The sequence below is a fragment of the Astatotilapia calliptera genome, chromosome 5 (genome assembly GCF_964374335.1).
Source record: "Astatotilapia calliptera chromosome 5, fAstCal68.1, whole genome shotgun sequence".
Classification (NCBI taxonomy): domain Eukaryota; kingdom Metazoa; phylum Chordata; class Actinopteri; order Cichliformes; family Cichlidae; genus Astatotilapia; species Astatotilapia calliptera.
This window is the reverse complement of record NC_137426.1, coordinates 4,646,486-4,668,997: the sequence shown is the minus strand read 5'-3', so window position 1 is coordinate 4,668,997 and position 22,512 is coordinate 4,646,486. Positions and strand designations below refer to the sequence as shown.

The window sequence follows — 22,512 nt, the reverse complement described above, 5'->3', positions numbered from 1 at the left end:
AGGTTTTTTTTTTTTCTTCAATTTGCTCTGTGGCATCCTGACTCTAATGCCTCCACTTTGTGTCTCATCTTGTAGGAGAGAAACCTTACGAGTGCTCCAACTGCAAAAAACGCTTCTCTCACTCTGGCTCCTACAGCTCCCATTTAAGCAGTAAAAAGTGCCTTAGTGGTGGCGGGCATGGAGGAGGAAACCCAGGAGGAGCCAGCGGGGTGTTTAATGGACACAGCCAAAGCTCCTACCCCCACTCATTTCCAACATCTCCCTCTGCTGGTGGGGGTAGAAGTAGTAATGAAAAGGGCTCGGTGCTAGTTTTGCAGAACCAAGATAATACCAGGCCTCTGGGTCAAGTACCGGTGGATCCCCTTCAGCTTTCACTGCAGGATCTCAATCAAAGCACCGCAAGCTTGTCCAGTGCGTCAGACCTGGCGAGGATTTGGGACCCATCAGAGCTTTCTTTGAGGGCCAGTATGCTCAAAGGGACCAGTCTACTGCCTTATCTCCACTCCGGGGGGACCAAATTTGAGCATATGCTGCAGGAGATGTTTCAACGAGACGTAAAAAAAGATGAAGATCTTGTCAGAGAAGGAGGAGATGAAGAGGAAAGAAGAGCACATCAAAACGGAGGATCGCATGAGAGAAAGGTTTCACCTGACAGGAGAAGAGACACGCTATCGGTCGAACCAGAGAGGGGTGTTCTTGGGATAATGTGTCGTTGGTGCTCGCAGCATTTCTCCAGTGTGGCTGCACTTCTGCATCATGAGCGCCACCTCTGTCAGCTCAACAGAGAAGCAGCGGAGGTACCCGAGGGTTTTCGCAGTAAAGCCCCGTCATCACCGTCTATATTCTTTCCAAGATCTGTCCTCCAACCAGAAAACAGCAAATTAAGTGTAGTGACAAATGGTCTTTCTGGAAATAAGTCGCCATCGCAGAAGCACAACTGGCACGCCGTACCACAACACCTTTTGGTTGCAATGCACTCGCCCCCACAGCTCCACCATAACGCCCTGTCTTCGCGATTGCACTGGCCGAGCCAGGAAAAGGGCAGCCCAAGTGAGCTGACACACCGTTCCCCAGAGCTGTCATCACCTCGAGGCAGGAAACGAGCTCTGTCCTCGGGATTCACTTCTCCGGTTTGCCTTGACCTCACAAGTTGTTCTCCTGAACTGTCCTCACCCCAGAAAGAAACCAGCAACCCCTGGTCTGCACAGAACGAACCTCTGGACCTCTCCCTGCCCAAGCAGCTTTCTGACCAGAGCAGTAGGAACAAAACTGTTAATGGCAGCTCAGGCAGAGGAGAGAGGAGGGAGCTCGGGACCCAGCAGCTTGGTAGACCAAGTCCGACTTCACACCTCCCCCTGCATTCGCATCCGGTCTTCAGTGTGGCCGGAGCTCCTGTGTTTCCAGGTTCCTTGTACAATGGGTTTCCAATGTTCAGCCAGGCTGGTGTGGGGCTTTCAGGGCATGAAGGCATCACATCAATTCCATTCAACCAGACGGCCAACACCCCGGGGTTTCTCTCTCCTTTAGCCTACATGATGGAGGCAGATGCAGAGGCTACACTGAAAAAGATTTATCAGGAGAGACAAGGTTTAATGGTGAGCCCAGCGTTTGTGGGGTGTGTAACGTATACTTGTGGAAGATGTTATATAAATAACAAAAACGAAACATGAGCAATACTTAGATGATCTCATGTTATAAAACGCTGAATTGGCGGTCAGATCAGCAACAGTTGAGCAGATATTAAACTCCTACTACATTCATGAATCACACTACATATGTCTTTGAACTCAGGGTTTATTTTTGTGTCAAGCACACACCTGTAAAGTTTTTGACTCCATCTGGTATGATTGTTACACTATAGTGTACGCGAAGCATTTCCACAGAAAAACAGACACACAAACATCCGTCTCAAAAATGCCTTTGTGGTTGTGACTACCGCTGTATCTTGGGGAGATGAAAAAAATTACCAAGTGAACTTTCCCCAGTAGTACATATATGCATAACTGCTATCATTTTCCTGCAGGGCGAGGCATTGAACCGTGGTGCTCTGGACTATCTCTCACTCATCGACGAAGGGTTCGATGGAGAAGGAGGGCCGGGAAGAAAGAGACTGAAGAAGACAGACGAGGGGCTTTACGCTTGTGATATTTGTGAAAAAACTTTCCAAAAGAGCAGCTCATTGCTTCGCCACAAATATGAGCACACAGGTCTGTGACTCACGCATGGCCTGCTCTTGTTATGTGATATTTCCTGTAATATATACGTACCGCTTATTGGTGCTATCTCTTAAAAAAAAATTCAAAAAAATAGTCTGAAATTATTCAAAAGATGCTTATTAGCTTTCTGGCTGACGTTTAACACAACTCTCATGTCTTTAAGGTGCATATGGGGCTAAGGCCAACAGCTGTTGACATGATAGAAATGGTGCAGTGGCACAGCTAACATGACTGTCCAGAAACCTGCTAATACCTCTAAATTTCACAAATTGAAACGTTTGAATCTCAGGAAGAAGCATTGTGGTTTTTTTAGGGTTATGTGTCAGACTATTTCTCACAGGAAAGAAAAAACATAGCATGTAGAGCGATAAATCAGAAATTGTTACCTTTACACAGAGCCAGGCAAACAGTTTTCCTGTTTCCAGTCTTGATGCAAATGTACACAACTGCTTCTCTAGCTTTACATAGCTTTCTTAGTTCTTCATCACAAACGTCAACTGTTTTTTACACTTATGTCAGACACAAACTCAGTAATAGAAACGGTTTGTGTGTTCATTGCAGGCAAACGTCCTCACGAGTGTAAGATCTGCAACAAGGCCTTCAAGCATAAGCACCATCTGATTGAACACAGCCGACTGCACTCCGGAGAGAAACCCTACCAATGTGACAAGTGTGGCAAACGCTTCTCCCACTCTGGCTCTTACTCCCAGCACATGAACCACCGTTACGCATACTGCAGCAAAGACCAGGATCCAGACCAAGACCAAGATGACATGCCTCTCACACCGGGAGCGGGCAACAGTCTTGTGGGACGCCTCTCTGAAGACGCCCCTCTGTCACTGGATGAAACCCAAACTCCACACTCTTTTCTCAGTGATTCCAGTCTGGATGGAGCGCCGGATGCTCTCAAAGAGGAGGAGGAGGAGGAGGAAGAAGGGGAAGAAAGAGTTTGCGATGACCGTAAAGAAGAGGCAGATGTGAATTTGCCAGACCCAGCAGAGGAGCTGGGAGGTAACCCCATACAGGAATCACCTGCAGGTGAGAATGGAGTTCAGAGTGAGAGAAATAGATATGACATGCAAGATCATATTGACAATACAGAGAGCCAAACTTGGGACAGAGACACCGAGGACCGGAATGGAGACTTGGACAAATGTGAACTGAGTTTGGATTTAACAGAGTTACCCAGAATTAAAACTTAAGGTGACTTTAACCAGCCATTAAAACCCATTTACTATTAAGACTTGTTTTTTTTCTTACGTATGTAATAAAGACTGATTTTTGTTATTTACTTATCTTACAAAATGCACAGAACTGTCAAAGGATGTATGGCCTTATAGAGGACAAAGCCATCAATCAAATGTATGTGAGAATACGAGTTTCAAAGCGTTATCCTGTAAAATAGACTTGATGTATCTATAATATTTGCCTTTTTTCCTTTTTGTTGTCTTTCAGAACCTCTAAAAAAATGGGTTGACTAGTCTGAGGTCATGTCACATATCCAGATATGATGTTGTCTATTTTACATGCTTGCTGCTGCTGACTGTTGCACAACAAAAACAACAAAAAAAAAAGCATTTGTTTGTCCTTCTAAATCCAGGATTCAGCTGACTTTTTTTTGTACTTTATTTGTTTGCGTGTAGATTCACACCAATGAGTGGCCTTAGAAGCTTAAAGGAAGCAGGATGGAAAGACATCTGGTCTTAATTTAATGTGGCATCAAGGCCAGAAGTTAAAGGCTACAAGCAGATTTGCCACGATGTCTAGTTAGCATATTTATTCTCAAGTGCAAATAACTTTCAGTTTCTACTATCCTTTTATTTGATGCAAATCTTTACCTCTGTTTTAAGAATTAGCAACAACTGCAACATGTTTTCAGCTGAGATGCACATGCAGTTAGTCCTTTGTCCCAAAGCCGGCGATTGCTTGAGTATGTATAGTACAGGTTATATTGTAGGGCTCTTGACATTTATGCTGTGAAATTATAAGGTTTCAGGTTAACTATGCTGTTCTGTGGCTTTAACTAATCACCAAGAGTAAGAAGGGGGAAAAGGGGAAGGCAGAAGTGGGAGGTAGTTATTTATTTTTTTAAAAAACCAAAAGCATCGGACTGCACCTTTAAAAGTGTATACCTTGCTTGAGGACAGTCATTTCTACATTTCTGCATGAGAGGTTAAAGGGGGCAAAGATGAAGTCAGCCTTTGGGGTTTTTCCCAAGAGCAAGCAAATACAATTTGCACTGTCGCACTGTACATGTAATAATTACAAAGAGTGGCTTGATTTCCTTCAGTGCTGAAATGTCGGGCATTTCTCGTAAAAATTTTCATGTGCTTCAGCATGTTTTCACACCTTCTGAATAATAATAATGTGTCGCACTTTGTGGCTGTTTGTTGAGGTGTGGCAAGAGGGTCAAGACTCAGGACACATACATGAGCTTTTAACTTCCTCTTTCTGACTGCAGTGTAGTCAACGTGAAAAGTGCCTCAGATGTACTCTGACACTGTGAGTAATCCGACAAAGCCTTGCTACGATGAGATAAGACGGTGGTGCATGAGGTGTGACTAAGCTTGCAGCATTCATGCATACCTTGGGCCAAAGATGCTTTTTTTGGTCATAATACATTTGTGTGTGTGTGTGTGCATGTGTGTGTGTGTGCATATGTGGCACGCCAAGTGCCACCCCCCTCTTGTATAGTTCCTTACCTGATATTTTTGCTCCAAAAAGGTGAGCGAAAAAAAAAGTTTTACTTTCCCTCAGTGTCTGCACACTTTTTCATTATATCAAGTACTGTTTATTTTTTCCTAGCACTCATGCAATATTTGTATTATCTTTTATATATATATTTTTTGCATGTTTGTGGATATTTGTAATAAAACTGTACAGACGTTTTTCAGCAGAACCTCTCATTTCCTTGATTTTTTGAATTAAACCTCACGATGTGGCCCCAAAATGGGCTGGTTTCTTTTTAGCAGTGTTGAAATCAGAAAGCACCTTAAAAGATTTTCTGGTCAACATCGCTATAAAAACGATCAAATGCCTCAACTTTTTGAATTTTCTGCTTAAGCACAAACATCTGCACAAGACCGTTTTGAAGCTCAGTTGTGGGGACCACTCAGTTTCCCATCACAGTAAACAGTTTCCATCAACACTCAAGATGTCGAGACTGTTTTGTTACACTGGCTTTTTTGTGGCTCTCTTTATTTGCATGATGATTCATCAGAGGTGCCTGCTTTGCGCTTGTGAACCTGTGTGTGTGGCTGGGGCAAACAGAGGTTGAGCAGTTCTGCTGATATTTGATACACTAAGCTTTAGGTTAACGGTAGTTTGGGTAAACAGTCAGCTAACCGTAACAATAACGAACCCTGCCAAGTGACGTGGGTTAGATACTTTTGGGTGCCATGCATCAGCGGCCTTCAGTAAACTGTTGCACTGCAGCACTGGCTGGCCCTGCTCTTTGACTTAGAGCAAAGTTGATACAAATTTTTACATTATAGTTTTTAAGAGGGCTATAACACCTCGGTTATGCAGCATCACTTGCGGGAAGGCCCAGTCATGGGTAACAGGTTGTCAGATTGAGTGCTGAGCATTTTTAAGTTTCAATTCCCAGTAACAGCTGAGTGACACACCGAACAGAGCTACAGATGTATTCCACTGGTGGGTGGATCTAACAATAAGATCAAGACATCTGTGTAAGCCATTATCTTCCTAATCTAGCATCTTTTCTTCCAACAGTAAGCTGAACCTAAAATTTACAAGAGTGAGAATGAAGATAAAACTGAAAGAAGAGAATTCAAACCTGAGCCTTAGCTCCACACTTCATTTCAGTCCGTTTAGAGACGCGCTGATTAGTGGATTCAGAAGGTTCCAGCTAATTCAAATGTTGATTGTGAAAAATAAATGATTTTTGATCAATGCAGAGAAGCACAAATCAATTCTAATTAATAAATGCCACACAGAATGCCAGCAGGAAAAAAATCAATCAGAAAAAAAAAAAAGAGTTGCGTGTGCGAAAAAAATGCAGTTAAAAAATGCATCGGTAAACTAATTTCTCCACGAGCCTGCAGCACATCTGCTGTCTTGTCTGCATCCTGACACAAAAGCACAAGCTGTGTTTTGCTTTACTTTAAATATATATCATGCAATAAATAAGTCAAAGCAAGAACAAAGTAAGGATGATGTAATAGAGTCTGACTTTTGATGCCAACAAATTGCTGATTAGGAGCGAGGTCTGTTTGTTTCTGTCTCTGTCTGATTAGAGTTTTAGGGGCTGATTAGCACCATCGCACCAAAGCGAAATAAAACACATCACAGAGCTTGGTCTTGGTCAGACGGCGCTTTAATGCCATCTGGTTTCTACCAACAGAAATTTCTCTTCAGTTTCAGGATTAGGAGAGCATTCAAAAAACACATAGCGAGATATCGTTACGGAATATAGGCTGGATCACGTGCTTCCACGTGTTTACATTATCTCGGTGTCATAAATGGAAACATTTGGTATGATTTTGAAAGTTTGGATGAAGAAATAAAACAAAGAAATTAAAATAAACAAATGAAAAGCCAGCAGTGCTGACTGATGGCCATATTGTAAATGTAAATGCAGTAAATGCACACAAGCCACATGCTTTGTCTACGGTGAAAAGTTGATCAAATTTAAGCAGCAAACTGGAAGCGCACCATAGACTCCCTGATCAATCATCCGCACATAACCTTAGCCCCTCCCAATGTGCTCACATGACTTGAAATAATACAAACATAAAAATGAATAAATACATCCAATAAAACAGAGCAGAGCCCCCTCCACCACCACCCCCACAGCAGTGCCTCTTTTCTGCTCTTTTTTGTCTTTTGCCAAACCCACAGTCAATATAAAATTACCCAGGCCACAGAGTGAGCGAGTGAGAGGGTTTGGGGGGAAAATCCACATTTTTAAAACATATGCATTTCCAGTTCCTCTTTTGTTCTGTTATTAAAAGCAGCATTTGCACCAATCACAGGGGATGCCTCCGCCCGCCGAGTCTCCGAGGCCCGCATAGCTCCACACGCTTCTACTATCTCTCACGCGAACCCATCGCTCAAACAACAAACAACCTGACAGGACACATCCTGAGCAAATATCATAATGCGGCTCAAATCAGTTTGTTCACATATTTTTATTGCAGGAGGAGTAAACAGTCAGATCCAACACTCTTCATTTCAAAGCAAAAGTATCAGTTTGAATTTAGCTAATTGTAATATTTAGGTTGAACACTGTATGCAAAGTGCTACTAGATGAGAAAGACAGTATTTCACATATTTACAACAATATATTTAACTTAACATTAGGAATTTGCACTATTAAAAATAGAAGACAGATTCAAATTAGTAAAATAAGGGTTGCTCTGACACTACAAAGTACTATTTGGTAAAAAGGAACATTTTCTGCCTTGTTGGCACATTCATCCTGCCACTGAATTCATGCTTTTACTTTTTTTTCCTTCAAATAAACCCTGCAAAAATGGTGGAGATGTGGGCACCTATGCACGTCTATCCAGGCAGGATCTGTCCATCCTTGTTTGAAGAGGTGCTGGTGCATGTGTTTTCACAGTGAGATGGTTTCGCCAAGTTTTGTTTCAGTGCTAGCTTAAGACACATTCCTCCTCCCAATCCTCGATTATTACCGACTGAAACACGCTAGCAGGACAGGCTGGAGAAGATTTATCGCTTTTACGGCTTTTTATTTATCTGGATCAAGTCTGAAACATCAAGGAAAAGTGACAAGGAGGCGTCTGTTCCAGCAGTGAAGTTCACCGGGGCTGGGCTCCACATCTGCAGTCAAAGGCACAAGTACTGGAGCTAAAATTGGCTTGTTTTACTATTATTGTTTTAGCATGGCTTTATATGGACGCCAGATGTCATGATTAGCAGCTTTCTGTCCTGGTTCTTTTTAACCCGTAATTATCTTTTGATGTGAAATCCATTTTACACCATATGAGTCAACAGGCAGGGAAGACAAATGCTCCAAAACTTGTGCTTTTGTCTGATGTCAAGGAGCAAAAGATCAAGAGAGGCCTCTCGTTCCGAAGATGTGGTCAAATTCGGTGAGGATGAGCTCCACTGCCTGGTTTTGGTAAACCATGTTCACTGCCATGTTGCCGTTATCCCGCTCTGGGCGCATCAGCGTCGGCCCGAACACAATGCCGATGTTCTGGGTGGTCATTCTGTTCGTTTCAGATTGCTCCAACACTCTGCGGGAAACGAGAGAGTGGACAGCGCAGGTTAATAACTCCTTAAATATTAAATTTTGCCGACAAAAAGGATTTGGAATCGCTTCGGCTTCTGAATTTTTAGAGACACGTGCTCAGTGATTCTAGGGATGTCATCCATTCCCACCACATTAGCTCAGACTGAAATATCCCAGCAACTAGTGGATGGACTTTACTGACTTTGGTGATCCCTGACATTTCCTTAAAACCAGCATGAGGTTGACATTTGTGGTTTTGAGTGAAAGGTCTCAACCGCTGTTGGATGGAGTAGCACTGAAGTAGCTACACATGGCACAGCTCAGGATGGGCGTGAAACATTTTGGCTGGAGTCATGATCAGATTAAAGTTTAACTAATCATCAAGTGTTATCCTGCTAAAACCCTAAAGTGAGAAAGTGGACGCGGCTATAGCAGCGTTACCACTGCTCTTGTGCTCGTGTTGGCATACATCCATTAGCATTTACTTTCACAGAGTTGCAAGCACAACTGCAGACTCGTGTCAAGTTATAGAGCAAGCATAGAGACCACAACTAACCTTCCCCTAAAGGTTCATGTTTGTGGTCACGATGTGACATCTTTATAATTTTTACTTAACTCAGGAAGTCAGCTACAAGAATCAACTTGTATATCCATCTGTCACATCTTGCTTTTGCATCTATTTTCACGTACATGCATCTGGGTTTTATAACGTGGATCTGTGCACAAAAGTGTTCTAAATCCGCTGCTTGCATCCACCTATGCTAGCGTATGTGTGTGTTACAGTGTGTGTGTGTGATTAGGGGGGGAACTAAGGAATGGTTAAAGCCACAGCATGAGGCATTCTTCTAAAAATGCCATTCCCACCAAGCCACAGAAGCAGCCAGCAATTGCTCAAAACTTCCACATTAAAAAGAGAGGAGGAAAAAAGGGAGAGAGGAGAGGGAAGAGGGAAAAAAAGAAGCGAGCGAGGAAGAGGGAGAAGAGAGAGAACGAGAGAGAGGTTCCAGTGGTGGCGGCGGTGGTGTTGGTATGCCTTCCAGCAGACGAACCACAAGGCTCCCATGGGACCTTCGAGGCAAGTAGGAGAGCGAGGGGGGGGAGGGAAGAGCGAGCAGGAAGAGGGAGAACAAGGAGAAAGGGATCAAAAGAGGAGGACATAAGGAGGAAGAGGAAAGGGAGAGTGAAAAGAGAGAAAAGAGGGACAAAGAGGAAGTCAGGAAAGGTGGGTAGCGTGCCAGGAAAAGAGGAGGCGAGGGACCTGATTAAGGAGCGAGATAATAAATGAGAAACAGAGAAAGGAATGACAGCGGAGAGAAAATGAGAGAAAGACACAGAGTTGACAAATTCATGGGGCCCACCACACCCTGGCACAAATATCGTCCTCAGAACACGAACACTCACCCCTGGAGTGGAAGGAAAAACCATAGGCGGTAAAAAACACACATTTTATGTACTGTAAAAGGAACTGGCTCGCAGAACATTGTACACCATTCATCTTCCTCCAGCCTTTTCATCTTCACAGGGACCCAAAGTTAACAACAGTGTGATCCCGGTTCAGCGCTGGCATACTTTGAGAGCTGTGGCCAAAGAATCCCCGACAGAAATTTCGGAGACCAACGAGGGAAGTGCCCCCTCTTGTGGTCAGGTTTTAAAAGAAAAGGAAGATATTTTCCTTTCCTACCAGGGCATCTGGTTCATTCATTTGTCCCTAAATGCCTCGAGGAAATACCCAACATTATGAACTCTACCCATTTAAGGGCACTGGAACCATTACAGGCAATAAAAACAGGCACAGACTAAAAAAAAAAACACGAAGACATCAGTAGAATAAACACTAGACGTGGGTTATTCTCACCGTTTGAGGTGGCGGCACATGAACTGTAGCGTGTCGTGGTTTGGAGGAGGCATGTTGAGCACCAGACACTTCAAGCGATCGATTTTGTCCATATAGTCTGACATTTCTGCAACACAGAGCAAGATATGCATCAGATCAGGCCAAGTGTCATCATGCATTTTATTAGCATTTTTAGACACATCCCCCAACTGATATCATATTACGAGCATCCGCTATCTAATCGGATACACTTTATCTGCAGATCAATCCATGTGCCCACAGTCTACAAAAAGTGTCCAATGCATCGATGACAAAATGCATTTTTAAAATATTTTCCTGATCTTTAATATGCTAATGTTCTACTAAGAGGAATTACTGTAAGATGCCAGATTGTCTGCCTGCCTGTCTTTAAGCATAAGTAGAAGATAATGAGATAAAGTGCCATATCATGTAAGCGCAGGAAATCTGAACATAAGGAAACGCAACTCTCACTGTCAGCAAATTCTCACAAAAGATAACAAATAAAGTGAAACTAATAATAAGTGTTTGCTGGAGTCGATGCAAAAAACTATTTAAGAGTCATTCTGACACATCACTGGCCTTTTTTAATTGAATATTTGTGGCTTTTTAAGATTCACATTTTAAGGAGGGAAAAAATGTAGTGCATGTGAAAGTAAATTGTAAAATTGTTGATCGTTTTACGGCGTCTGTGACAAGTTTCCAGTTCAACTCAAACAGAGCTTCACAAAAATGCCTTTCAACACAGCTGTGTGAGAAAGTTTGAGGACGTAAAATGTAAAGATTTTTATTTATTTACACATACAGTGGGGCAAAAAAGTATTTAGTCAGCCACCGATTGTGCAAGTTCCCCCATCTAAAATGATGACAGAGGTCAGTAATTTGCACCAGAGGTACACTTCAACTGTGAGAGACAGAATGTGAAAAAAAAAAAATCCATGAATCCACATGGTAGGATTTGTAAAGAATTTATTCGTAAATCAGGGTGGAAAATAAGTATTTGGTCAATAACAAAAATACAACTCAATACTTTGTAACATAACCTTTGTTGGCAATAACAGAGGTCAAAGGTTTACTATAGGTCTTTACCAGGTTTGCACACACAGTAGCTGGTATTTTGGCCCATTCCTCCATGCAGGTCTTCTCGAGAGCAGTGATGTTTTGGGGCTGTCGCCGAGCAACACGGACTTTCAACTCCCGCCACAGATTTTCTATGGGGTTGAGGTCTGGAGACTGGCTAGGCCACTCCAGGACTTTCAAATGCTTCTTACGGAGCCACTCCTTTGTTGCCCGGGCGGTGTGTTTTGGATCATTGTCATGTTGGAAGACCCAGCCTCGTTTCATCTTCAAAGTTCTCACTGATGGAAGGAGGTTTTGGCTCAAAATCTCACGATACATGGCCCCATTCATTCTGTCCTTAACACGGATCAGTCGTCCTGTCCCCTTGGCAGAAAAACAGCCCCATAGCATGATGTTTCCACCCCCATGCTTCACAGTAGGTATGGTGTTCTTGGGATGCAACTCAGTATTCTTCTTCCTCCAAACACGACGAGTTGAGTTTATACCAAAAAGTTCTACTTTGGTTTCATCTGACCACATGACATTCTCCCAATCCTCTGCTGTATCATCCATGTGCTCTCTGGCAAACTTCAGACGGGCCTGGACATGCACTGGCTTCAGCAGCGGAACACGTCTGGCACTGCGGGATTTGATTCCCTGCTGTTGTAGTGTGTTACTGATGGTGACCTTTGTTACTTTGGTCCCAGCTCTCTGCAGGTCATTCACCAGGTCCCCCCGTGTGGTTCTGGGATCTTTGCTCACCGTTCTCATGATCATTTTGACCCCACGGGATGAGATCTTGCGTGGAGCCCCAGCTCGAGGGAGATTACCAGTGGTCTTGTATGTCTTCCATTTTCTGATGATTGCTCCCACAGTTGATTTTTTCACACCAAGCTGCTTGCCTATTGTAGATTCACTCTTCCCAGTCTGGTGCAGGTCTACAATACTTTTCCTGGTGTCCTTCGAAAGCTCTTTGGTCTTGGCCATGGCGGAGTTTGGAGTCTGACTGTTTGAGGCTGTGGACCGGTGTCTTTTATACAGATGATGAGTTCAAACAGGTGCCATTCATACAGGTAACGAGTGGGGGACAGAAAAGCTTCTTACAGAAGACGTTACAGGTCTGTGAGAGCCAGAGATTTTCCTTGTTTGAGGTGACCAAATACTTATTTTCCACCCTGATTTACAAATAAATTCTTTACAAATCCTACCATGTGGATTCATGGATTTTTTTTTTCACATTCTGTCTCTCACAGTTGAAGTGTACCTCTGGTGCAAATTACTGACCTCTGTCATCATTTTAAGTGGGGGAACTTGCACAATCGGTGGCTGACTAAATACTTTTTTGCCCCACTGTATGTGTGTGTTTACGCAAATGCTGCATCAGTATAACGATATAACATTTTCTAAACATGGAAAGGGAGTCGAGTGAAGTGTGAAAACAAAGTGAAAACGATTTAAGATTCTAACCAAGCCTACGCTGGTTTTGACTCAGTAAGACCACAGTCGTGTTGTGTGTATTCAAAATACTACAACAGAGGAAAATAATATGTGAAATTAAAAAGTGGGCGTCCTGGTGGTCTAGACGTTTAAGAAGCTGACTGTGCAGCTGCATCGCCTGGACCATTATTACCAAGTAAAAGGCACGAAATGACAAATATCTTCCTGAGCCTAAATATATCTCACCTCAAACACGAAGCACATTAAAAATTGACTTCATGCGCACGAGGCAAAAGGTTATGAGAATCTATTTGAGTTATTTTCAAGATGGGGGTGGGCGATTCATTTTCCCAACGGAAACAGGGACTGTGGTGGAGGGCAGTCCCAGTTTTCCGGTCGTGTGGGAAAATTAACTTCACACTCCTAATCTAGAATATTTATACAGATTACAAAATAAACAGTCCGGGGCTGAAACTGGTTACTCACTGACTGTCTCCACAATGTCGGTGAAGAAGCCGTACGGCACGAGGGGCTCGGGAAGCTCGCGAAAGAAGAGTTTCAAAGCTCCCGTGATGACATGTATGTCCTCCCACTCGCTCTCGTCCAAATTCAACTTCTCCTCTGAGACAGAGAGGGAGAGGAGGAGGATGAGGAGAGATTCAGCCAGACGGGGTCAGGGGAAGTGAAGGAAAGGCGAGAGGGATACGACATACAGAGACAAAGAGTTTAAATTTAGAGTCACAATTGTCACAGGATTGGCTGACATAAGCAAAGTGTAAATTCACTTCAGCACTGAGGCGTAACATGAAGGCTTGTAGCTGCAGGAGGGAGATAGAGATGCTCTGTAAAAGTAACAAGCACAAACACACTGGCGCACAAGTACACACACACTTTAAAGGATAAAGCACACTTGTTTTTTAGACACAAGCCAGACTAATGCTTCTCATGTTGGATTATAAGAGGCACTGAAACGAATTTGAGGCTGATATTGATATACGGCAGTCAACAAATCTCTATTTTCTTATGATGTGAAACATCAGAGATGTTGCTGGGGGAGTAGAGCGCTTCACGAGCAGCTGATTCTCTGTTTCAGCCACTTGGTGGCAGCCACGGACTGTGTGAGAAGCCGCTGTACAACCTGCTGCACATTATTACATCAGAAAACTTGAAGCACAAAAGCCTAAGGGACACACATACATTAAGCAAATGGTAACACACACATCCACACAAAAAAGAGAAAAGTTTGCTGCCCGTCTGCGCCTCGGCTCGGCGCTTCAGTCTGTGGGTGAGTATTTTTGGGAGGTTCTGACTGAGGTGTTCACATTATGCAACACATAATGCACAAAAACCAAGCAGGCTGAGTAAGATGTGAAAACGGCGGTTTGCCTTGTCTGCCCGAATGTACCTTGTACCAACTCCGCTGGGAACATGTAACGGCCATCGGTAGTCACCGCTCGCTCTGCAAAAACCAACAGTTACTCAGGCAGCTTTTCCCCGTGTCTGTTATCATAAGGATGTCGTGTAGTGTGGGACAGTGACTGATTTCAAACATTATGTTACGCACTCTGAAACAAAACATCATGAGATAAATTTAGTCTTGATTTTAAGCGACTGAAACAGATCATTTCTGCTAAAAAGGAAAAAAAACAAAACAGGCCAACTTTGATCCTCTCCTAAATTTCTTCATATTCCCCCCCTGTTATTACAGAACAGTTATCGTCAGTAGTTTCCCACCCTCCCCTGCATCCTTACCGTGGTTCACCAGAAAGCGCAGTTTCTGTATCACAGCCAGGTTTCCTGATACTCTGTAGATGCCGTCGGTCTCCAGACCTGCAACACACCAAACAAAGCATGCTAGACAAGGGGATCTCCACCGCTGCCTTAGATAATCAAAGTCAAAATGAAAGTATCACATGACCATGTTTTTTAAGATTCATGAGTGATAGAGATTGTGTCTTCAGTTGTGAGCCGGTCTGAGCTCACTTCATTGTTTTGCTGTTCTTGGCAGCCAAATCTTCTGCAAATCAATAATTCAGTATGCAGAGGTTATGCAGTTTGTTATGTTGCGTAAGTGGAGACGTAAGTAGAGCAGTTTTCAAAACCTTAAAAAAAAAGTCTGATCATGTGCTCATGCAAAAGCATAATCATGGATATGACCAGGCCTATGAATACATTTAAACTTCCTCTTCGCGTTTCACACCATGCTGCTCGATGAAGCAGTTACAAAGGAGTACTAATGCTCTAAGTTTCAGCTTTCCTCACACTGCTTTCAGTATTAGAAGCTGTAAAACAAGCCTGACATTTTAATCTTTCGGACATATTGATTATAAGTATCCTGCGCTGACGCTGCTATTGAGCATTTTTCTTTCTGTAAAACCATCACGTGAAATGGTTAACTGTAGCGTGACCTTTAAATAAGGCACACCGCTTCCCAGTCACTCGCTAACACTTAATGTTTCATGTTGCTGGAACTGACTTCACTCAGTCACATGAAATCTAAATCTGCAGCTGGTTACTGGCTAAAGCTGGCCTGGTGAACGGGATACATTTCTAAGTTAGAAAAATATTTTTGTTATCCAGCAACTTATTTATTCAGATTAAACTATAATCCAAAACCACACATTGCTTTACAATCTGTTTTAAATATGAAGAATCAGTTAATTATGTAACCACTTAAAATAATCATCAACTGGTCCAAGCTTCTCAGATGTGAATAAATTGCTCATTATAATATCTTAGTCATCTCTGACATTCAAATGAATTCATACAGGCTTTGAAAAGTTGGTAAGACGAAGAAAAAGGTGGGTATTTTTCATCCTGCTTTAACTAGTAGTATGGCAACCTGTATACCTAACACTTGGGAAAAGATCAGATGCTCTTAATTTCATTATTATATATGATATGTGCAGAAATTATCAGTAAAGTTTGGCTTACTTTGTCCTAAAGTTTGTTCCATACCCTTAAACATAGTTAAAAGTCTTGATCTGAAAGTATTGCTCCCAAGAGATCTTTATTTATTCATCACAAACTGGTTTTTAAAGCCCTAAAACACACACATTTTCTCCCGTGTCTTAAATATTTATCGCTGCATTGTTTCTTAACAGCCTCTAAACAACTCAATTTTCTCTCATTTAGACCTTTTTCAGGCTGCCAAGCTGTCAAGATCTCTTCTGCGAATCTGAACATTTCGTGTCTGCTTTCTGTCGGGCAATCAGTGACTTTGTGTTTGGTGAGTTCTGCCAAAGAACTGTGAGGACCGTGAGCTCCGAGTTGCTGTCAAACTGCGCTCAAAACAGGGCTGAGGGTGATTTCTCATGTGTTCACTTTGAGTTGGGAATCAAATTAGCAGGAGGTGTGTTTGCAGCAACTGTACCTCTCCTTTCCACAGCTTCAGTACAAAGTCTGACGAAGCGAGGGACGGTGCTTCTCTCCCTCTCACAGAGCATCTCCAGACTGCATCCAAACACCTGATCTGAGGGCCGATGACAGGTGGACACAAACATGCTTTTTATGTCTGTTTAGACGTGTTTCTCAGATGATTGCATGCACTTTTTTTTTTCAACCAAGACATGATGTAAGAGCTCCAAGTTAATTTACTGATAAGTTTTCTGTTCACTCTGGGAGAAAACCTTCATGTTTGACTCCGTTCCCACCAGAAAAGTTAACTCAGACTGGATGATGCAATGCAACTCATGCCCTGTGCTGTATACTTGTATACTATCGTTGGACTATAGATAAATGCTGAGACTTCCTGGCTGCCTATCTCTGATGGAATTCAGTTAAAAGGCAACAGTTTCTGCTGTAAGAGCACAGCCGTGTAATATTAATAACTAAGCCAAAGAGAACATGTACTTTGTGATTCACCCTGTATACTGCTGAATAAAGGATACTTGCATTTAAATGGTCTGCGACTTCAAAAAGAAATCTCACCTTTAATGAGCCCTTTCTCCTGCAGGGCCTGTAGAGGAGGTCTCTTTAGGATCAGCTTCTTCAGCCGCGTCTTCACTCTTTTCCTCTCTGTGTTTTCCAGGTTGGACGTCGAGCGAGGGACTGCAGAAGGAGGGAAGCGGGAGGAGGAGGAAGGGAAAGAGAAGGAAGAGGAGGAGGTCAGTGTGGGGCATTCGGCTGTGGGGCAGGAAAGCAGATGAGAGGGGATGGTGGTGAGAATGAAAAGCGGGAGGGCGGGCCGACGGCGGAGGTGGGAGAGGACGGACGAGGGGATTATCTGCCAGGGAGGATGGGTGAAAATGTAAGTGGGCTGGATAGAGGAGAGGATGGAAGACAGGATGGAGGGATGCAAGAAGCCTGTGTGGAAGTTTAGAAAAAACAGCGATGATGATGATGATGGAGAGAAAGGATGTGATTAAAGTGGAGTGGGGGGCAGGGAGGGCTTTTAGATGGTGGCATCAGGGAAAGAAGCGAGGCATCAGGTGAGGATGGCTTACGAGATGGTCGCCTGTCGTCCTCGTCACCGCTTTGGTCCAGCATCTCCACGCTGCCCGCCCTCCTCAGAGAGTACAGAAGGACGTTGTCTAACGGATTCTCACGGTCCTGAAAAGCAGCCAGAGGGAGCAGTGTGTTAATGACATTACAGAGATGCACGTGCAATGTTCCCTCTAAGCTGGGCGCAGGCGCAATTGCGCACTGCTGGCACGGTCTCTGCGCACAGAAAAAAAAATCTAACCTGAATTGAAATTAAAATTAAAATTTCAACAATTCTGTTTTGCAGTGTGAGTCAGTCAGTGACTGGCTGCTCCTGTATGGGATTAGAACGATGCCACCTTATCCCATAGTCCAGCCAATGATGCGATTCACATTCGTATATACGCAGCTAATCAACGTGGTTGACAGGCTATGACAGCGTCCTTATGTGCCGACACCGGTGTTTTAGCTAGCAAAGCGGCGTGGCTGATGTGGAGTGAAGCCACGTTAATGACAACGTGTACAACCATTGGAGATGTGAGCAGGACAGACGGAACAACTGACGGGAAAAGTGTGGACTTTATACCAGTTTTTAAATTGTGTTGATCGGCCACGTAAAACCAGAGTTATGATAAAAATATTTGCAATGTTTGGTTTTCTTCCTGAATACTGTCGTTGTTTATATTTACTGCGGGAAGAAACGGTAAAAACTGCGTTTTATAAGGAAAGCGCTCTCCACCTGTGAGCAAAGACGAAACCAAAACACCCCCACCCTTTCCTACTGGTGGAAAAATGTACCATGTCGACCAATCAAAAAATGATATGGCAACATAGCATTTAGTTTTTTAGGAAGGGGGAAGTTTTAGAAGTGACGGCGGTGTTTTGAGATGTGAGAGATTTGTGACGTTTTACGCAAATATTGTGTAGTTAGTGTGAGTGTAGTCAATAGTTTTGTTGTGTGTCAGAACAATGAGGCGACTGCTGAATGTTACAGGTGTTACAGCAGTGATACATCTGCTGTTGTCAGGCCTGCAGGTATCAGGCTGTTGTTCTCCTTTATCTCATAGTGGGCAAATTATTTTTTGGAGCGGCACAAATAATTTGTGTGGCATCAGATTTGATGCAGAACAGCTGATTGTTCTGTAAATAGTTTGAAATGTTTATTTAAAAAACCGCACTTGGCTGCATTTTTAGGTAAACAGCTGCAAAAAACTTTGTTGTTTGCAAAACTCAGTAACTTTTTTTGAAGAAGTAACTGTATAATTAATTGCCCAACATTCATTATTATATACTGTATTTTGCAGACAGAGAGTTACAGGATTCTCTCCCAGACCACAGACTCATAATACAAGTCAGCGCTTTATAAAAATAAAATAAAATAAAATAAAATAAAAGAAGAAAGTTGTGTTTTCAAAATTGGAGTTCAAGTGATTTTTACTTCCAATAGTGTTAACATACTACACAGGTCATGAACAAGATTGCTTTTTAATTTTCATTGTAAGTGGGCTAAAGCAGTTAATTAAAAGTAGTCTAACATAAATGTAAATGCTGTAATTTGATTACTTTAATAAACCATGTAACTTGGATGGATTCGATGCTGGCGTGACCACAGTGCACACGTCTGCTGTTGCTCACAGTGGTCCAAGGGACCACTTGGAGTTTGTGTGTTTGCTCAGACACATGAAAACATTGCACATAGGTGTATTAGCCCACTTAAGTAGGTTTTAGAAAGCTCACGGAAAAATATTTACGCACCGACAAATATAGAACAGATGATTTTACTAAACGCAGAATGGAAAGTCAGTCATTGTTCAAAGGAAACAACTATGTTAGCACACATGAATCATTAAAAAAAAAAAACATTTTTTGCAGAACTTCCCGCAGTGAAGCTTTTCTACAAGACAAAGATTATTTTTAAGTGCTTTACGTAAGTCATAAAAGACCAACATTTAGAAATGGAACAGAAGTATTTAACCTCTTCAGGCATGACTTCTTTCTTGGGATACATTTTCAGTTTCTCCTATTTAAAAGTTTAAAAACTAACCATCATCTTTGAACAACAGGGTTTTTTTCCTTTAAAAACCTTGATGTCCTCATATGAGACAGAGGGTTTATTAAACATCATAACACAAAACAACACCATTGTTTAATAAAGTAAAAAACACAGGAGGTTATTTAAAATCTTTTACAGAGTTTTACAGGTAAAATTTTCCAAATGCATGAGCAAAGTGAGCAACAGCATGCATATTGTAGCTAAAGGCAAACGACAGACATACTGACAGTAATATTTAAACCCACAGGGTTGTGTTGTCCAGCTGTGTGTGTCTGTGAGTGAATGTGTGTTTCTCACCAGCCTGTCGATGACATTCTGGATGGTGCTGTACCACTCTCTGATCAGCGAGTCCGTCTCTGACTGCAGAAGAAACTCGTTGCCTGTCACAGTCCTCAACTAACAAAACAAAACAAAACATTTGACCCATGTTAACTCCAGACGCACTGTCCCACTCTCCACTGGCTTTCCCACTCATCTGTGTGAATCCACTTTAACAAAAGTTGACATGTAAGTTAATTATTTGGACGTGTTGTAGTAGCTTGACCGTAATGTTATAATTAGCTCATCAGTTTATCAGATTTCTCTTTAAAAATATTTTTACTGCTTCCTCTTCGTCAGAATGGGTCACCGAGCTGGCGAAAGAAAGCTTCCCATTCTCGCTTCCCTCACTGCTGACAGAATAGCCCCAGTGTATATTCCCAGTGTATCAGCGCAAAGGAACATTTTGCTAAGGAAACTGACGTGTTTCGTTTCCAGGATCACAGAAATAAAAAAATTCTTGAGAAAGATTTTAAGAGGATGAAACCACAGGTCTGTCAAAGTTTCTTGCAGGTTTTGCAATCTTTATTTCACTTTTTGGGGGTTTTGTTTCTTACCTTGAAGACGTTCTTCTTGCTGGACAGCTCGTTGGCCCAGTGCAGTTTTGCTCCTCTTAAATCCACACTGCTCTCAGGACAACTGTTTCCCGGTTTCTGCGTATAAGAAACACATTTTTCTTTTACTCTCATGACTCAGTTGCCTGAATTGACCACTTTTTGTTTCTAAAAATTGGATTTTGTTGTGCAGCCTGTATTGCCCAACCTTCACATATAACACCTGTAACTGGTCTGCATGACCTCTTTAACTTTAACAGCACAGTGAACAAAAATATTAAAAACTGCTCTTTAACACAGGAGGCTACAACTACCAATGACTGTTAGAAAGAGCAGGCTTTTACAAGAATGGGATGAACATAAGAAAAACCAAAACATGATGGCAACTGTGGAGGCTTAAAAATCCTGGCATCTAAAGAAAACAGAAAAAATATTCATAAGTGTTGGATAACTGGGAAAAATCAATAGTAGGAGTGCTCCTGGTGTTCCCTAAACCACCGGTGCTTGTAGAAAGGAATAATGGTAAAAAGAACGAATGAATCACCAAACAATGCCATGAACAAATCCACATCCAGGCACTCAAGCCAGGTTTAGACAAGCAATAAAAGGCCTTCTTTTTGGTGGGCTAGGGACATAAAAAAAAATATACCAAGGCATCAAAAAATTTGGCCTCTATAATATCTTGTTCATCTAGTTATACAAGCTTTTTAACCCCCAGGAATACAACATATGCGTTCTTATGAAACAATAACTAATAATAGTATTCATTTTCTAAAATACTTAATTAAAGAGTCTGTCTGTGCTCTTACCCAACTAGAAGGTGTCTGTGATTTGGGGTCCTTGAAGAAAACCAAACTGTTCCCCACTAACACCACCCAGGAAGGGCTCCAATTTTTCCTGCAACCCAACAAGAATGCATGTACTCATAAGCTGGGATTCACTTAGCAAAATCATACTTGCTGAATTAATCAAAAAAAATGATTTTTTCATCTTCTCTAAGAGCCGCCTCACCTCAGTTTTCGGCCACCTTCTGCAATTTTTGTCTTGTTCAGCAGGCCCGCTTTCTCCAGCTCCTAGAAACACATTAAAAGGGTTTAAAAGCACATTAACATCTGCAGTATTCAGAGATATTTACAGTGTCACGTTGGCAGCATTGCTCAGAAAAAGCAGGAGTGGAGTAAATAAAAAAAAGAGCACAAAGAAGAGTGTGAGGGCAAGTTGAATTTTAACATTACAGCACCACAGCAGGATTTTCCTCTGTGTAATATTACAGCATCCTTTGCAAACGCATTAAACTTGGCTGTTGCATCATTCAAGAAATAGGAGGAGGGGAAATGCTTTAAAATCTCCCACTGCGGTATGGCCCCGTTTAAGGTAAAAGAACAAATTTACTGATTGATGAACTTACGGCTCATAAGTGTTGAATATGGTATGCGTATAAAAGCACTGATGACCTACAAACCTAAACTTCTTCTGCAAATGAACTGTGGTAGAAAAAAAATAATACTCAAAAATTAGAATTGCTCTGTTTTATGAGAAAAATGTTAGTAAACCAAGAGAACACCTGCAAATAAGAGCACATGCACCTGATGTGTACAGGGTGCAACCCACCCCTCACACTATGATGGCTGGGATAACCTCCAGCTACCTCACATGCAGTAAAAGAAAAGGTTGATTGTCATTAAGGCAAACAAAGGAATGCGTTATGGAGAACCACTTTTTAAAAAATCAACCTGTTATTATTAGAAAATAAGCATTGCAGTTTTACGCTTTAGGAAGAATTATTTGGCTGACAGCGCTGGATTTCTTAGAGCCTCGTTGTCCTGTGAAAGCCAAAACTTCAGCGCTTGCTGCGCTGAGAGAAGCAACTAGTAGCACGTTCTCCAAGTCCTTAAAAAATATAAATATATATATGGAAATATGCTTTCACTTCAGCTTTAAATTAACAGGTGGAGTTTTCTCACCGGTGTGCAGCCATCACTGTCCGGCGAGCTCGCAGGAGACGGAGGCTCCACAACGATGTTGGTCACATTGCGGGAGTAATCTCTGCACTGCTGGACCAGCTGAAAAACAGGAAGCAGTGGTCATCTGCTCAGCTGTCCGTTTGTGTATGTGCATATGTTTTGTGCGATAACTATTTGTTGACGGGTATCTCCGTTTCCTCTTTCTCTCTGTCAAAACACTTTATGAGCTTGTGTGGAGCGTGTGCTCGGGAGGCAAATACCTTGTTGTCGGGCAGGATCATGGACTGGGAGTGGTTGAGTTGCTGCTTGACATCATGCAGGGGTGCAGAATCATCGCACTGGGTTCTGGTGTCACTAAATGCCATCGTGCTCAGGGTGTCAGAGGAGGCAGCACGCTGCATGCTCTTCAAGGTCAAA

General features: G+C 42.4%; 2 protein-coding genes across 6 annotated transcripts in view; one reads left to right on the top strand and one right to left on the bottom strand.

The window, feature by feature from the left end:
* Window positions 1-5,115, top strand: part of LOC113021925 (zinc finger E-box-binding homeobox 2) — a 28,624-nt gene extending 23,509 nt beyond the window's left edge. For all 3 annotated transcript variants that reach the window (XM_026166787.2, XM_026166786.2, XM_080301583.1), the window contains exons 6-8: window positions 76-1,595; window positions 2,024-2,207; window positions 2,778-5,115. In XM_026166787.2, coding sequence (XP_026022572.2) covers window positions 76-1,595; window positions 2,024-2,207; window positions 2,778-3,418 — 2,345 coding nt within the window. In that variant the 3' untranslated portion in view covers window positions 3,419-5,115. The remainder of the gene's footprint in view (window positions 1-75; window positions 1,596-2,023; window positions 2,208-2,777) is intronic.
* A 2,232-nt stretch (window positions 5,116-7,347) lies between these two features.
* The window catches only part of arhgap9 (Rho GTPase activating protein 9), a 33,298-nt gene continuing 18,133 nt past the window's right edge, over window positions 7,348-22,512 (bottom strand). For 2 of the 3 annotated variants that reach the window (XM_026166780.2, XM_026166782.2), the window contains exons 7-20: window positions 22,356-22,499; window positions 22,096-22,194; window positions 21,143-21,204; window positions 20,941-21,028; window positions 20,135-20,230; window positions 19,557-19,655; window positions 17,230-17,335; window positions 16,715-16,834; window positions 16,158-16,256; window positions 14,537-14,614; window positions 14,190-14,243; window positions 13,271-13,405; window positions 10,292-10,397; window positions 7,348-8,440 (exon numbers count right to left, since the gene is read on the bottom strand). In XM_026166780.2, the coding sequence (XP_026022565.2) occupies window positions 8,254-8,440; window positions 10,292-10,397; window positions 13,271-13,405; window positions 14,190-14,243; window positions 14,537-14,614; window positions 16,158-16,256; window positions 16,715-16,834; window positions 17,230-17,335; window positions 19,557-19,655; window positions 20,135-20,230; window positions 20,941-21,028; window positions 21,143-21,204; window positions 22,096-22,194; window positions 22,356-22,499 (1,473 nt within the window). In that variant the 3' untranslated portion in view covers window positions 7,348-8,253. The remainder of the gene's footprint in view (window positions 8,441-10,291; window positions 10,398-13,270; window positions 13,406-14,189; window positions 14,244-14,536; window positions 14,615-16,157; window positions 16,257-16,714; window positions 16,835-17,229; window positions 17,336-19,556; window positions 19,656-20,134; window positions 20,231-20,940; window positions 21,029-21,142; window positions 21,205-22,095; window positions 22,195-22,355; window positions 22,500-22,512) is intronic. The other variant, XM_026166784.2, reaches the window with a different exon arrangement.